At 39.2% G+C, this 14494-nt stretch overlaps 1 protein-coding gene across 4 annotated transcripts in view; it reads left to right on the top strand.

Moving 5' to 3' along the window:
- PRKN (parkin RBR E3 ubiquitin protein ligase) overlaps positions 1-14494 on the top strand; it is a 1383066-nt gene that overhangs the window by 277678 nt on the left and 1090894 nt on the right. For 3 of the 4 annotated variants that reach the window (XM_050789300.1, XM_050789297.1, XM_050789298.1), the window contains one exon: positions 6705-6868. In XM_050789300.1, the coding sequence (XP_050645257.1) occupies positions 6705-6868 (164 nt within the window). Of the gene's footprint in view, positions 1-3299; positions 4382-6704; positions 6869-14494 lie in introns of those variants that run through there. The other variant, XM_050789299.1, reaches the window with a different exon arrangement.

Genomic DNA, 14494 nt, shown 5'->3' with positions numbered 1-14494 from the left:
GGGGCTTTGGTTAAAAGAGGCTCCCTGTACCCAGTAGTTCAAGGCGTTCTCCTTTACCACCCTGTGTTGCTGCACCAGAGCCACCGTGGGGGACATTGAGTATATTCCTTTCTTTTGTGAAGTGGGAGAATGTTGATCTTGAAGGGAAGCTGGGACAAAATGATCTATCATGAAACGTCAGCCATAAATGTGTTTTCAGACGTATCTGTTTGAAGGAACGGTGTGTGAGGAATAGGAGAACTTTCCCTGGGCAAGTCCCATATACCTTCAGGGTAACATACAGTCCAGTGTGGAAGCCACTGACACAGAGGAGGGAGTTCAGGACCCAAGATTCTTTTTCCTGCTCCTATCCTTGTGAATTTTCGGCAAGCCACTTTTATTCTTTGTGCATCTGTTTCTTTCTTTTAAAAATAGGAATAGTAAATGGTTTCCCAATTATCTTTCAGTGCTGTTGTGAAGATTAACTGAGATAACATCTGTAAAAGCACTTTGAAAATTGAGAGCTCTATTTAAACAGAAGATATCATTATCAGTATACTAACGTCACTTTAGACCAATTACAGTTTACTATAAAGTGTAGTGGAATAGAACTCCATCGGGAACACTTTTCTTATTTAAAGAAAATAAATGGTACGTTTTTAAAACTAAACATTAATATGGCACAATTGACGTGATAATTACAATAATTTTTACACCATATGTTGGACGTGAAGTAAGAGCCAATAATTGTTGAAACTTAAAATGTGCCTAGGCACTCTTCTAAATACCTTTCCTATATTGATTTATTAAATTCTTACAACAACTTTAGGAGGTAGATATTATTATTATTATTATTTTTGCTAAGGTACACTGAGAAGGTATACCTTATAAGACACAAACCCTCTCTAGTTATCATCCAGTCTTTCTTCTCCTTTCTTTCTCATCTCCTTCCCCAAAGAGTTTTGCCCTTATTATTATGTCCACTTTCTCATCTTTTTTTTTTTTTTTTTTTTTTTTTGAGACAGTCTCACTCTTGTTGCCCAGGCTGGAGTGCAATGGCACGATCTCGGTCACTACAACCTCCACCTCCTGGGTTCGTGTGATTCTCTTGTCTCAGCCTCCTGAGTAGCTGGGATTACAGGCATGTGCCACCACGCCCAGCTAATTTTGATATTTTTAGTTAGAGATGGAGATTCACCATGTGGGCCAGACTGGTCTCAAACTCCTGACCTCAGGTGATCTGCCCACCTCAGCCTCCCAAACTTCTGGGATTACAGGTGTAAGCCACCGCGCCTGGCCAGATACTATTATTATTGCCTGTTCTGTTGGCAGTAAATTGAGGGATAGAAACTGTGTGACATGCTTACACAGTTGGTTAGGATGGGACAGAGCTAGTCTGTGAACCCACATGAAGGGTTCTAAAGTCCATGGTCTTCGCCACAGTATACACATCTTATTATACAGATTTTCAGTTGCATTTTTCCTACCTCTCTCTCCCTTAATGTAGTTTCTACTAAATAATTTTTAAAGTGGAAGAATTAATTAAAGAATAAAAAATAAAAGTGTGTTGGGGAGAGAGAGAGCGAAAAAAGGGAGCGGAGGGAATTCTACTGCAGATACATTCTTGTCAAAGAACCAAAGCTGTTGCCTTGAGACTATGGGCGATATCTTCAGCAGTTGCTATTTTCTAAGACCGGGGTCTCTTACTCCCTGAGGAGGGTAGGAAGCCCTCATTCTGTTTCCAGCCGGGGAACCTGGAAGTGGTGGGAGACCTTGACATTCCCTGTCTGGTCCAATGCAGTACCGGGCACCTCTCCCACCTCAAGGAGGGAAGGAGTGGGAAGACTTGGGCTGTGATTCTTGAGTCGTGTGATCCACCTTTTCAAGTGGTGGCAGCATAGTCTTAAGTTTCTCTCTTTTTATTTTTCGAACTAGTTTTGCCTTTGAATCTATTTTATGTGATATTAATAATATTGTCACCCCTGCCTTCTTACGATTACATTTTGCTTGGCATATTTCTTTTTACTCATTTATTTTGAAACCATTTGTGTCTTTATATCTAAAATGCAGCCCTATAGACACAGTATAGCTGGACCCACTTCCTTCTGTCCACGTAGTCCCTGCCTTTTAATTGGAGTGTTTACTTTATTAGAATTTCTTGTAATTATTGATGTGGTGAGTTCTGGTCACCAGTTTATTGTATTTTTCTATCTACCTCTCTATTTTTCTTCCATTCTTCATTATCTCCTGCCCTGTTGGGGGATTATTTCAGTATTTTTTTGGAATTCCATTATGACTTTTGTTTGCTTTTTGGGTCAATATTTTTATTCATTTTGATTTTTACTATAAGAAATATAATGTCTGTCCTGAACTTCTTAGTCCCTTCATTGTTAATATTGCTTCACTTCATAAAATAAATAAAAGACTCATATTTACCCCCCACCTATTATGCTATAATTGGCATACATATTATACCTATATGTTCTAAACTCCACATGGAATATAATTTTTGCTTTACGCAGTCATCTGCATTAAATAAATTATGTTGAATAAAGCAAAAAATTCCTACCTAATTATCTCCTGTATTTAGCATTTATGATGCTTTTACTGTTTCTCGTGGATTTGAATCTCTGTCTTGTACCATTTCACTTCAAGAGTTTATTTGATATTTGATATTTGATCTTTCTTGTAATATGAGTCTCCTTGTGATAAATTATCTTAATTTTATTTCATCTTAAAGTATCTTTATTTTGTCCTCATTTTAAAAAGATATTTTCACTGGATATAAATTTCTGCATTGACAAGCGTGTTTTGCTTTGTGTTTTCTTCCTGAACTGTAATGTTGTGCCATCACTTCTGGCCTCCGTTGTTTCTGACCAGAAGTTAACCATTAATTATGTCATTTTAACCCTGTATATGACTGACAAAGTTTTCTTCTTGTTTTCAAAGCTTGTTCCTTATCTCTGGCTTTCCATAGTTTGACTCTGCTATGATTTGCCTTGACACAGGCACGTTCATGTTTATCCTGCTTGACGTTTGTTGAACATCTTGAATATGTAAATTTATTTATTTCATCACATACTAAAATTTGAGGGCATTATTTTTTTAATAATTTTTCTGACCGATTCTTTCATTTTTTCTTTGTGACTCCAATGACATATGTATTAGATCATTTGATATTATCTAATATGTCCCTAACATCTATTCATTTAAAAACAATTATTTTTTCTTCACTAATGTTTCCTCTTTAATCTGCATTTAGGTATTAAATTTATTTAACAGATTTTTATTCCAGACAATTGTAGTTTTAGTTCTAGAATTTCCATTCGATTCTCTCTCTCTCTCTTTTTTTAAATAGAGATAGGTCTCACTGTATTGCTCAGGTTGATCTCAAACTCCTGGGCTCAAGTGATCTGCCTGTGTCGGCCTCCCACAAAATTGCTAGGCGTGAGCCACCACGCCCAGCCTGATTTTTTTTTATAATTTCTATCTCTCTGATTATCTGTCGTATTCCACTCATTGCAAAAAAAATTGTTTTTTCTCCATAAGGACAGTAATACTACTAGCTACTTTAAAATTTTGTCTCCTAGTTTCAAAATTAGAGTCATTTCAGGGTTTTGTCTACTTGATTTTCTTTTCTCCTGAGAATGGTATGCTTTCATCATTCTTTGAAATGTTAGATAGTTTCAAAATTATATCCCAGACATTATATAAATGTAATTACTGGAGACACTGAATTCTGTAATTTTTTCTCCAGTGACTCTGGGTTCTTTGTTTGTTTTGGAGGACATTTATTTTGGTTGATCTTGAAAAGAAAATCTGTTCTTTGGGTAGCAAGTCTGATCTTCATCCATATCTTTTTTTTTTTTTTTTAATAAACATTTATTTTAGAATAGTTTTAGTTTTACAGAAAAAGATGCAAAAATAGTACAGGGAGTTCCCATGTACCCCACACCCAGTTTCCCTATTTTTGACATCTTACATTGTTATACTACATTTGTTATCATTAATGAACGAATGCCGATACATTCTTATTAACTAAAATTCAAACCATATTTGGATATTCTTAGTTTTACCGAATGTCTCTTTTCTTTTCCAGGATTCCATCCAGGCTACCGCATTGCATTTACTCATCTCCTTAGACTCTTAGACTCTAACAGTTTCTAAAGACTTTTCTTGTTTTGGATGACCTTGAAAGTTTTGAGGAGTGCTGGCCAGGTGTTATTTTTACAATGTCCCTCAACTGCGTTTTGTCCAGTGTTTTCCTGAAGATTAGACGGGTTATGTGTTTTTGAGAGAAAGCCCACAGAGATAAATTGCCCGTCTCATCACATTGTGTCAAGGGTAAACATGATGAAGATGACTTACCACTGTTGATGTTGACCTTGATCACCTGGCTGAGGTAGCGCCTTTCAGGTTTCTCCACTGTGAGGTTGTTTTTGTTCCCCTTTCCGTGCTGTATTCTTTGGGAGGAAGACACTGTGTGCAGATTCCGCAGTTTACATTCACAGGGGCGTTACAATCGGGGTGGTACAATCACAGGGGCATTTACATTCACAGGGGCGTTACATTCACAGGGGCGTTAAAATCACGTGGGGGTTTACATTCACAGGGGCGTTTACATTCACAGGGGCGTTACAATCACATGGGGATTTACATTCACAGGGGCGTTTACATTCACAGGGGCGTTACAATCACAGGGGCATTTACATTCACAGGGGCGTTACAATCACATGGGGGTTTACATTCACAGGGGCTTTTACAGTCACAGGGGCGTTACATTCACAGACATGTGAGAGCACAATGTCTGGCACATAGTAAGTGCCTGATTATTATTGGCATTGTAATGATTATTATAATTATGATGAAGTGGGTCATCTCACATTGGAATTGAGAAATAATTAGCTATAGTACTACCTTTAAAAGAAACACAGCAGTAAATAAACAGTAGTACTTGCCCTTGAGGAGTTTATTATCTTTTAAAGAAGGTAAAATGTATATCAAAAACAGCTAAATGTCCATAATTTTTAAAGGTTACAAGATGGTCGTTTTAAATACTATAAATATTATTTAATGAGTCAAATAATGTGGTCTATGGTTTATTTATGTTTTCAAGATAAAGGAACTGAGACCTAAAGAGGGAGATTAATAGATTGACCCCTAGCATCCTAGGCCAGTTAAAGGAGTCTGTGGGAATTTTTGCATAGGTCTTCCTAACACTGCAGGATATATAGATTGACCCCTAGCATCCTAAGCCACTTAAAGGAGTCTGCGGGAATTTTTGCATAGGTCTTCCTAACGCTGCAGGATATATAGATTGACCCCTAGCATCCTAGGCCAGTTAAAGGAGTCTGTGGGAATTTTTGCATAGGTCTTCCTAACGCTGCAGGATATATAGATTGACCCCTAGCATCCTAGGCCAGTTAAAGGAGTCTGTGGGAATTTTTGCATAGGTCTTCCTAACGCTGCAGGATGTGCTTTTAACCCTTATGCCATCCTGCTTCCACAAGGAATGTGTTGGATATTATAAGATGTACATAGTAAATGCCACTGGTGCCCTGAATAGGGAAGATCAGGCTTTTGCAGGAGCTGATAGCCAGAGGCTTCTTGGAGGAGGTCACATTTGAAGTGGGCCATGGGGGTAGGCAGGATTTCAATAGGAAGAGAAGGAGGGAGGTCATGAATAAAAGCAAGAAGTTGTATGCAGCAGTTTTCTGTGATTTTTTTTTTTAAACAGAGTACACATGGAGACTAATAAAGAAAGTGCTGGAATATAGGTTTGTGCTAGATGAAAGGGATCTTGGAGTCTTTCCTCACCAGCCAACAGTGTGAGACTTAAAGGATTTGAGTGGTGCGACATAGCTCTGTAGTAATAAGGCTCATTTTGCAGAACTATGTAGGGCCTTTTGGAGGTGAAAGGACTGGATCCAAACTCCAGTTGGGGGCTATTATGAGGTTCTAGAAAAGATGTGATGAGAGTGTGACTTTGAGCAGTGAGAGAAAGAATGGAAAGGAAAGGGCAGATGAGAGACACTGAAGAGGTGGGACAGCAGGTGCGGTGAGAAGACAGCATGCAAACAGACCAGAGGATGCAGCCTGGGTCTCATGGGGAACAGTGGCTTCACTAAGACAAATGGTGTCACCAGCATCCCCACCCCCTCCCTTCCAAAAGAAAGGGCAAATAATTGTCTTCATAGACCCAGTGGAGCATTTTGGCCAGGACCATCCAAGTCTAGGGCTCTGAGCCATAGCCCCTAGTGGGTCTTTGCTCTGGTCTATAGAGCAGCTTGGATTTTTTCCGTTGCTATACCTTGAGTGCTAATACATTGCCTCCTATTTTTATTAAGAGCTTCACTGTGGAGGGAGCGTGAGTGTGTACAAGCTGTCAGAGCTGAGTCTTTTCAATAAACTCATGGGACTCTTTCAATTCCAATCAGGCAAGTGTCCTGCTCAAGCCTCTGTTTCTCAGGATGGATGTCAAAGGGAAAATGCAATTTTGGTTTGCAGGTCACTGACGAATATATGAAAGGGAAATCTCATGGGCAACTCTGTTTTTCACAAATATTGCTCTATAGCATTAAGCTTTTTGTTGTTTAAGTGAAAGAAAATATATGCCATTCACTGAAAGGCCGCAAGGGGTAAGTCGGTTGAGAAATGTTGCTATGGCCATTTAAGGGCTTCAAGTGATGCTCACTTCCTTTCTCCCTTCCAATTTCCTTGGTCAGTGTTTGTCAGGTTCAACTCCAGCCATGGTTTCCCAGTGGAGGTCGATTCTGACACCAGCATCTTCCAGCTCAAGGAGGTGGTTGCTAAGCGACAGGGGGTTCCGACTGACCAGTTGCGTGTGATTTTCGCAGGGAAGGAGCTGAGGAATGACTGGACTGTGCAGGTGAGTCTCCCTTGGTGGCCGTTTCTGGGATGCCGCCAACTCCATTGCTCATGCCGCCTGCGCTGCCAATCTGACATTCATGCCTGAGATCTAATAGAATAAATAGTGCCTGGGGATTCCTTGAACTTTACTCCACACTGCTTCATTAATTCTGACCTTCTTAATTATGCATTAAAACAGCAAGCAGGAAAGATTGGAAGAACAACTGTGTGTGAGAGAGAGAGAGAGAGAGAGAAAACACACGAGCTAGGCTTAGTGAATAAATGTTTACTGACTACAGGAGCAGCAAGGCACAATTTCTGTGTCTGTTCAATTTCTGCTTTACTTATTCCATTTGAATCTTAATGAAGAAGGATTCGAATAAATTGTTCCCAGTCAGGCTGCTCAGTCCGTGCACTGTGAGGAATTCGTAACCCAATTGTGACCCCTGGAGGATAGTGAGGGCTGCTGCTATGCTACGCTAGAGGAGGTGTGGGCTTCAGGCCTCACTGGCAACTAGCTTTGGACACTGCTTGGCCAGGACCAGAATTGCACAGTTCCGCAGCTGGTGGGGAAGGAAGCCTGGAGCACAACAGAAGTATACCTTTGCATTGAATTTCTCTAAGGTTCAGTAAAATTGTACCTGGAAATAGGCCCCTGCAACATAACAAGAGTGAATGATGCTCTCTTTTCTCCTGGCCCCAGCAGAGCTTCTGGCAGCCCACTGCTCCTAGCCCCATGAAAGCCCTACACACTTGTCATTCGGATTGGTGATCTTTGTAGGAATCAGGGGGAACTGGTGAGGTGACTGATAATACCACCATCACCTAGAACTAGAGACCAGTCCTTTGTTGGGGAAACTCGCAAATACAGCTCACCATTTGTTGACGTTATTCTTTGTGAATGCAAGAAAGACAAACGCTTTCTGGGAATGGTTCCTGTGACTGTTACGGACCCTGCAGATATGTGTTCCCCTTTTCTTAACCAGCGTCAATTAATGGCACTCAGGTTTACAGCTGTATGGGGACCACTGCTCCGCACAGGGGCACTCCTGGGTCAGGGTACACAAAGTCCGTTCTTGTATCTGCATCCTTTCCCAGGCTCTTCCGGGTGATGATATTTATGGCTTTGTAAAATGCTTTCAGAGTTTGGGTATACAAAGAAGCTATAGAAATGCAAATTGTTCCTGTCGTTCTGCATTTTGCATCTCCTGCTGATGGTGTTGAGGCACACACTCATTGTGCACAAACTGCTGGGCTCTGCTTTCAGGCAATTTGGTTTTATAAGGGAAGTGCATGTGCTAAAAAGTGTTTTGATTTTTTTTTTTCTATTTCAGTCAGCTAAAAAGCTTTTCACTGTATCTGCCAACTTCTAAATCCAAGGATGTTTCCTTCACAAATAAATAAGTTTAAAACAGCTCCTTGAATCAAAACATTTTATATTGCCAGAACCTTCAGGTTCTAAACTGCCATTTGTGCTGATTCGTATAACAATTAGTGATTTCGTATGTAGTTAGACTAACTGCTTCAGAGGATTGACTTTGCAAACATATATGCATAAGACATGTGTTGATTTATGAGTCTTTATTTTGACAAACACTTTTTAAGCCCTTCCAATGTCCTAGGCTTCTCAGGGGATCCAAAAGAGAGACATAACTCAGCTCCTGTTTTCATGGAGACTGCTCTTTATTTATGAGCCCTAAAACCAAGAGAAATGTTAGATTGAGCCATATGGGACTGCCATTTTTATCGGTTCTACAATTCCATGTGGTTCAACCTAATAGCTATAATACATGAATATGAAACGTAACTGCCATATCGCACCTGAAAATATTATGAAGTTTTAAAGGTGGAGAAAACACATCTGGTTGGAAGTCACTAGGAAGAACTTCATGGATGAATTGAATTGAGGTAGGATTCTGTAGATGCAGGAATGGAGGAATGAGCATAGAGAATGCTTGCTGAATAGGGTGGGTTCTTGTTCTTCTAGAACCTGAAGGAGATGTTGAAGATTGGACAAAAAATAAAATATGGGCTATATTTTACATAACCTTGACTGACTTGGCATTGAAGTTTCATTGGTGGGGAACTAGAGAAAAATGGGTTGCCATAGAAGGAAATGGGAAGTCTGAAGACCCAGTTTGGTTGGGAGAAGGGTGCAGCATTGTTCCAACATGATGGGAGTTGATGCCAGCTGAGTACATGTGTTTGGAGATGTCTAACCGGCTATTGAGAACTTATGTCTGAGGACACTGAAAAAGAAAAGTTGATAATTATGGAACTTATATTAAATCACAGTTAAAAGATTTAGGTGCCGAGAAGTTGGCAAACTTTGTTCATAGAAGAGTTTCACTGTAAAGACTAGGAAGTTACACATGTAATTGCAAATTGATGTCTGTGTTTTCTTTAAGTGTACAACTGGCAGAATTTTAGCATCCTTTGATATTCTTGTATAATCTTAGAACATATGTTTGCAACTATTTAGTCAATACCTTTCAGTTACTCATTATCATTACAGGTGCTATATTTCACAGTATAAGCACAAAATATATAATAATAAGTTGCTGCTGAGAAAAAGAAGATGGACCTTGCATATGAGCTACTTAATGCTTCCACTGATGAATAGTAAATATACACCGTGGTATCCTGAGGAGGAGATGACTGGGGTGGTATCTGTGCTTGCTGGGTGTTTTCCTCCTGTTTTCATTTTCATTATTATAGGTGATATGAGCATATATATTAGCTTATCATACAAAATTAGATATTGTGAGTATAAAAGAATACCCTATCAATAATTATTCCAGGACAAAAGGTATATGTTGGGAGTATCCTAGGAACACTGAGGCAATGCTCACCCCACATATTGAGCAGTATCTCTCACACTTAGTTTCACCTTCTTTGAGGAGGAAATTAGTTTTAGTGCCTCACCCCAGGTACTTTGGGGAACTGTAGCTTGAGACCATCGTCTTATGAAATGTCATAATTTTAAAAAGCGAGTTTGTCTATTTAACTGGCAAAGGGTATTTGTAAGATTATAATAGCATTGATGTCACATCTAAAAAAATTTCATAGAATTCTCAATTCCGGGAGAACATGCCCACAGGCCACTTAGAAAGCACTTTTAGAGTATAGTTCTTTTCATTACACACTCATCTGTTCAGTTTTGTTGTTGGCAAGACTTTAAGAACTTTAAAGAATTAAAGGAAAATGGGAAAAAATAGAGACATTGAAAAACGAATGATCTAGCACACATTCTGCTTCTGGGAAGCTGGAGTAGACATACTTTTCCCTCTTCCTCCCAGCAACTACACTAAAAAGCCTACACATTGCATATTGTACAGTTGACTCGTGGAGTCATGGAGTTAGGGGTGCCAACCACTATGTCGACAAAATTCATGTATACTTTTATCTCCCCCACGCTTTACCAGTAGCCGGCTATTGACGGGAAGCCTTATTGACATCATAAACAGTTGATTAATACATATTTTTCATAGGTAATATGTGATGTATGCTTATAATAAAAAAAGCTAGAGAAAACATTAAGAACATTCCAAAAAAGGAGAAAACATATTTACTATGCATTAAGTAGAAGTGGATCATCAAGATTTTCATCGTCTTTGTCTTCATATTGAGTAGACTAAGGAGGAAGAGGAAGAGGGGAAGTTAGTCTTACTGTCTCAGGGGTGGCAGAGGCAGAAGAAAATCTGCATATAAATGGACCCATGCAGTTTAAACCCATGTTATTCAAGGGTCAGCTGTACAAGCTTATTAAGATTCTGAAAGTGGTGAGAAGAATGTGGACAGAGTAGGGATTTTAGAACCTAAGGAAGAATACAGAGGTGAATTTCTTGAGTTTTCGTTTTGCCACATTACCTCAGATGTGGAACTGAAGTAACTGGCAACCTGAAAATGTCAACATGTGTAGACAAAAATAAAAGAGAAGAGAAAAGAAGTGGAGAGGAAGGGAGAGGCAGAGAGAGAAGGGAGGGGGGAAGGGAAGGGAAAAGGAAGAAAGGAAGGAAGGAAGAAATCCCCAACAATGGCCTGTTTTTTATCCAAAGGACTCAGAAAGGGGCTGCCTAGCAACATAGAAAACATTTAGACAATAACCAGTCTACTCCAGCCAAACGCAACAGAAAAACTGCGGCCCTATCCTTGTCCCCACCAACACTAGTAAAGGCCGAGTGGAGAGCCTTTTGTTTGAAATTTCTGAAATAAAACACTCACTGACGGGTATGACACAAGAATGGAAGGAACAGAGAAAAGAGTCAGTGAACTGGAAGATGGAACATAGAAATGACACGGTCCAAATGGCAAAGAAAAACTAGGCTGGGAAAAGAAAAAAGGAATAGAGCCTCAGAGACCCGTGGGACTCTGATAGAGCATTTAAAGTTTGTGTCAGGGGATTCCCGGAAGGAGAAGATAATGGTGGGCAAATGCTCAACGAAATAATTGTTGGAAACTTCCGAAGTTTGCAAGAGACATAAAGTTATAGATGGATTCATAAAGCTGAGTGAATCTAAAACAGGAAAAACCCAAAGAAACCCACACCAACACACAACATCATTCAGCTTCTTAAGACTAAAGACAAATTGTAAATCTTGAAAGAAGCCAGAGAAATATCACACCTTCCCTATAGGGGTAAAATTGTTCTAAATACAGTGGATTTCTCATCAGAAACCATGAAGGCTAGAAGGAAGTGGCACAATGTTTTTCAAATACTGAAAGAAAAGAACTGCCAACCTGTAATATTATACCCAGTGACAATGTCGTTCAGGAATAAAGAACACATCAATACTTTTTTTTGGATAAAGAAAAGCTAAGCGAATTTGTCACCAGCAGACCTACCCTAAAAGAATGGCTAAAGAAATTTTCTAAACAAATGAAACAACAACAACAAAAAAGGAATTTTGGAGCACTAGGAAGGAGGGAAAAACATAGTAAGCACAAATATGGGTAAATACAATGCACTGTTTTTCTCCTCTTGAGTTTTCTAAATTATGTTTGAGGGTTGCAGCAAAAGTTATAGCATTGTCGAATGTATTTCTATATGTAGAGGAAGCATTTCAGGCAAATATAAACACAGATGCAAGGAAAGGTAAGATTTCTAAACTTAACCTATAAAATAGCAACTGCAGTAGAGCATGACAAGTTAAGAAAGTATAAAGTAACGTCTACAGTAATCAGTGAAGTAGGTAAATAGCTAAAATACAAAGTAAAGACAACACAAAATGCTGGTGAGGATGTGGAGAAATTGGATTACTCACAAATTGCTAATGGGAATATAAAATGGTAGAGCCACTCTGGAAAAGAATATAGCAGTTTCTTTAAAAATGACATATGTATTTACCAGATGATAGAGTTATACTCTTATTTATTTATCCTCGAGGAATGAAGACATAGGTACACAGACAAATCTGTATATGAACGTTTATAGCAGTTTTATTCAGATTAGCAGAACATGGAAACAACTCTGATGTCTTTCACGGTCAATGGTTCAACAAACTGGTACCTCCATACCCTAGAATATTACTCAGCAGTAAAACAGGAGCAGGCTGTTGATACACAGTATATCTTGGATGGATCTCAGGGGAAATGTGCTGTGTGGAAAAAAACCCTTCCCCAAAGGTCATACACTGAATAATTTTATTTATATAACATTCTCAAAATGACAAAATGATAGGAATGGAGAACAGATTCACGCTTCCCAGCGGTTCTGAAGGGCGTGGAAGCAGGCGAGAGGAGGGTGCGGCTGTGAAAGTGTAGCAGAAGGGACCCTTTGACCGTCCTCTGTGCTAACTGCAACAATGCTTATAGTACAATCATAACATCTAGCTTGACAAGATGTTACCATTGGGGGAAACTGGGGAAAAGGTAGCTGGCATCTTTCTGTGCTATCTCTTACAAATGCATTAGAATGTGTAAGCATTTTAATATAAAGTTGAATTTAAAAAAACAGAATATCTGTCCACTTTTACAGAGGAATTGAAACTATCACTTTCTCAGAAAATCCACAAGCTTGCTGTTTGTCTCTCTTTTAAAGGGAGAGTAGGTATTCAATAAGTGATATTTAACATAAGAAATGAGAAAAACAATTTAATTGATTAGCAGACACATTTAAAGACTTGTTCATACTAAGAGTATGGGGTGAGTAAAACTTATAGAGATATTAATGTCTCTTTCTTGAATTCTTTTTTTTTTTTTTTTGGAGACAGAGTCTCGCTCTGTTGCCCAGGCTGGAGTGCAATGGCACAATCCCTGCTCATGGCAAGCTCCGCATCTGGGTTCAAGCTGTTCTCCTGCCTCAGCCTGTCGGGTTCAAGCAATTCTCCTGCCTCAGCCTCCCGAATAGCAGGGACTACAGGCACCCGCTACCATGCCTGGCTCATTTTTATATTTTTAGTAGAGACGGGGTTTCACCATGTTGGCCAGGCTGGTCTCAAACTCCTGATCTCAGGTGATCCACTCATCTCGGCCTCCCAAAGTGCTGAGATTACAGGCATGAGCCACCGTGCCTGGCCTCTTTCTTGAATTCTTAAACAGAATTTTTAGAACATTATAGATCTGAATAGACATGATGAGTATTTATTTGCAAAGTCTTTACCAAATATTTCAACTAAGCAAAAGTAAATAGTTCTTGACAATTGTGTACTCCAGTTGTACGTATTTTTAAAATTAATTTGTTATGCACTATAATTTTAGGAAATAAATAAGCCAGGTTGGGCACGGTGGCTCACTTCTGTAATCCCAGCACTTTGGGAGGCTGAGGCGGGCAGATCATTAGGTCAGGAGTTCGAGACCAGTTTGTCCAAAATGGTGAAACCCTGTCTCTACTAAAAATACAAAAATCAGCTGGGCATGGTGACGTGAACCTGTAATCCCAGGTACTCGGGAAACTGAAGCAGGAGAATCATTTCAACCCAGGAGGCGGCAGTGGCAGTAAGCTGAGATCACGCCATTGCATTCCAGCCTGGGCCATAGAGAGACTCCATTTAAAAAAAAAAAAAAAAAAGGAAATAAATGATCTGTTGTGGTTATAAAGTTAGAGAAAACATTAGTAACATATTTATGTAATATAATTTAGGGATGTAATAGCTTAATTTGTGAACTAAATTTATGCAAAATGCTTTTTTTTGTAGTTCAATACTTTTTTTTTTTTTCTTTTGAGACAGAGTCTTACTCTGTCCTGCAGGCTGGAGTGCAGTAGCATGATCTCGGCTCACTGTGACCTCTGTCTCGTGGGTTCAAGTGATTCTCCTGCCTCAGCCTCTCAAGTAGCTGGGATTTCAGACCTGTACCTCCACACCCAGCTAATTTTTGTATTTTTAGTAAATATTGCTTTCTCTATTGACTATAAAACAGAAAGAGGCTAGCATCAATTTAGAGCATTGAATACATTTCCACCATGATTTTTTGTTTGTATATAAAAGAATTCTGCAAATGACCAACATAATTCGTATTTTAACTGATTATAGGATAAAAGAAGGCCAGGCTCAATACCATTATACCTAGAGCACAGTTGCGCAGTGATTTATTTCTGTGTAAGAGATTAGTCATGTAAATGAGATCCTCCATCACTACAGGACTGATACAGGCATCTTCTCTCTGAAGGGTTGCCTTGCAAATGGAACTTACTGCTGGCCTTCTT

The sequence above is a fragment of the Macaca thibetana genome, chromosome 4 (genome assembly GCF_024542745.1).
Source record: "Macaca thibetana thibetana isolate TM-01 chromosome 4, ASM2454274v1, whole genome shotgun sequence".
NCBI lineage: Eukaryota > Metazoa > Chordata > Mammalia > Primates > Cercopithecidae > Macaca > Macaca thibetana.
This window is presented reverse-complemented; position numbering and strand designations above follow the sequence as displayed.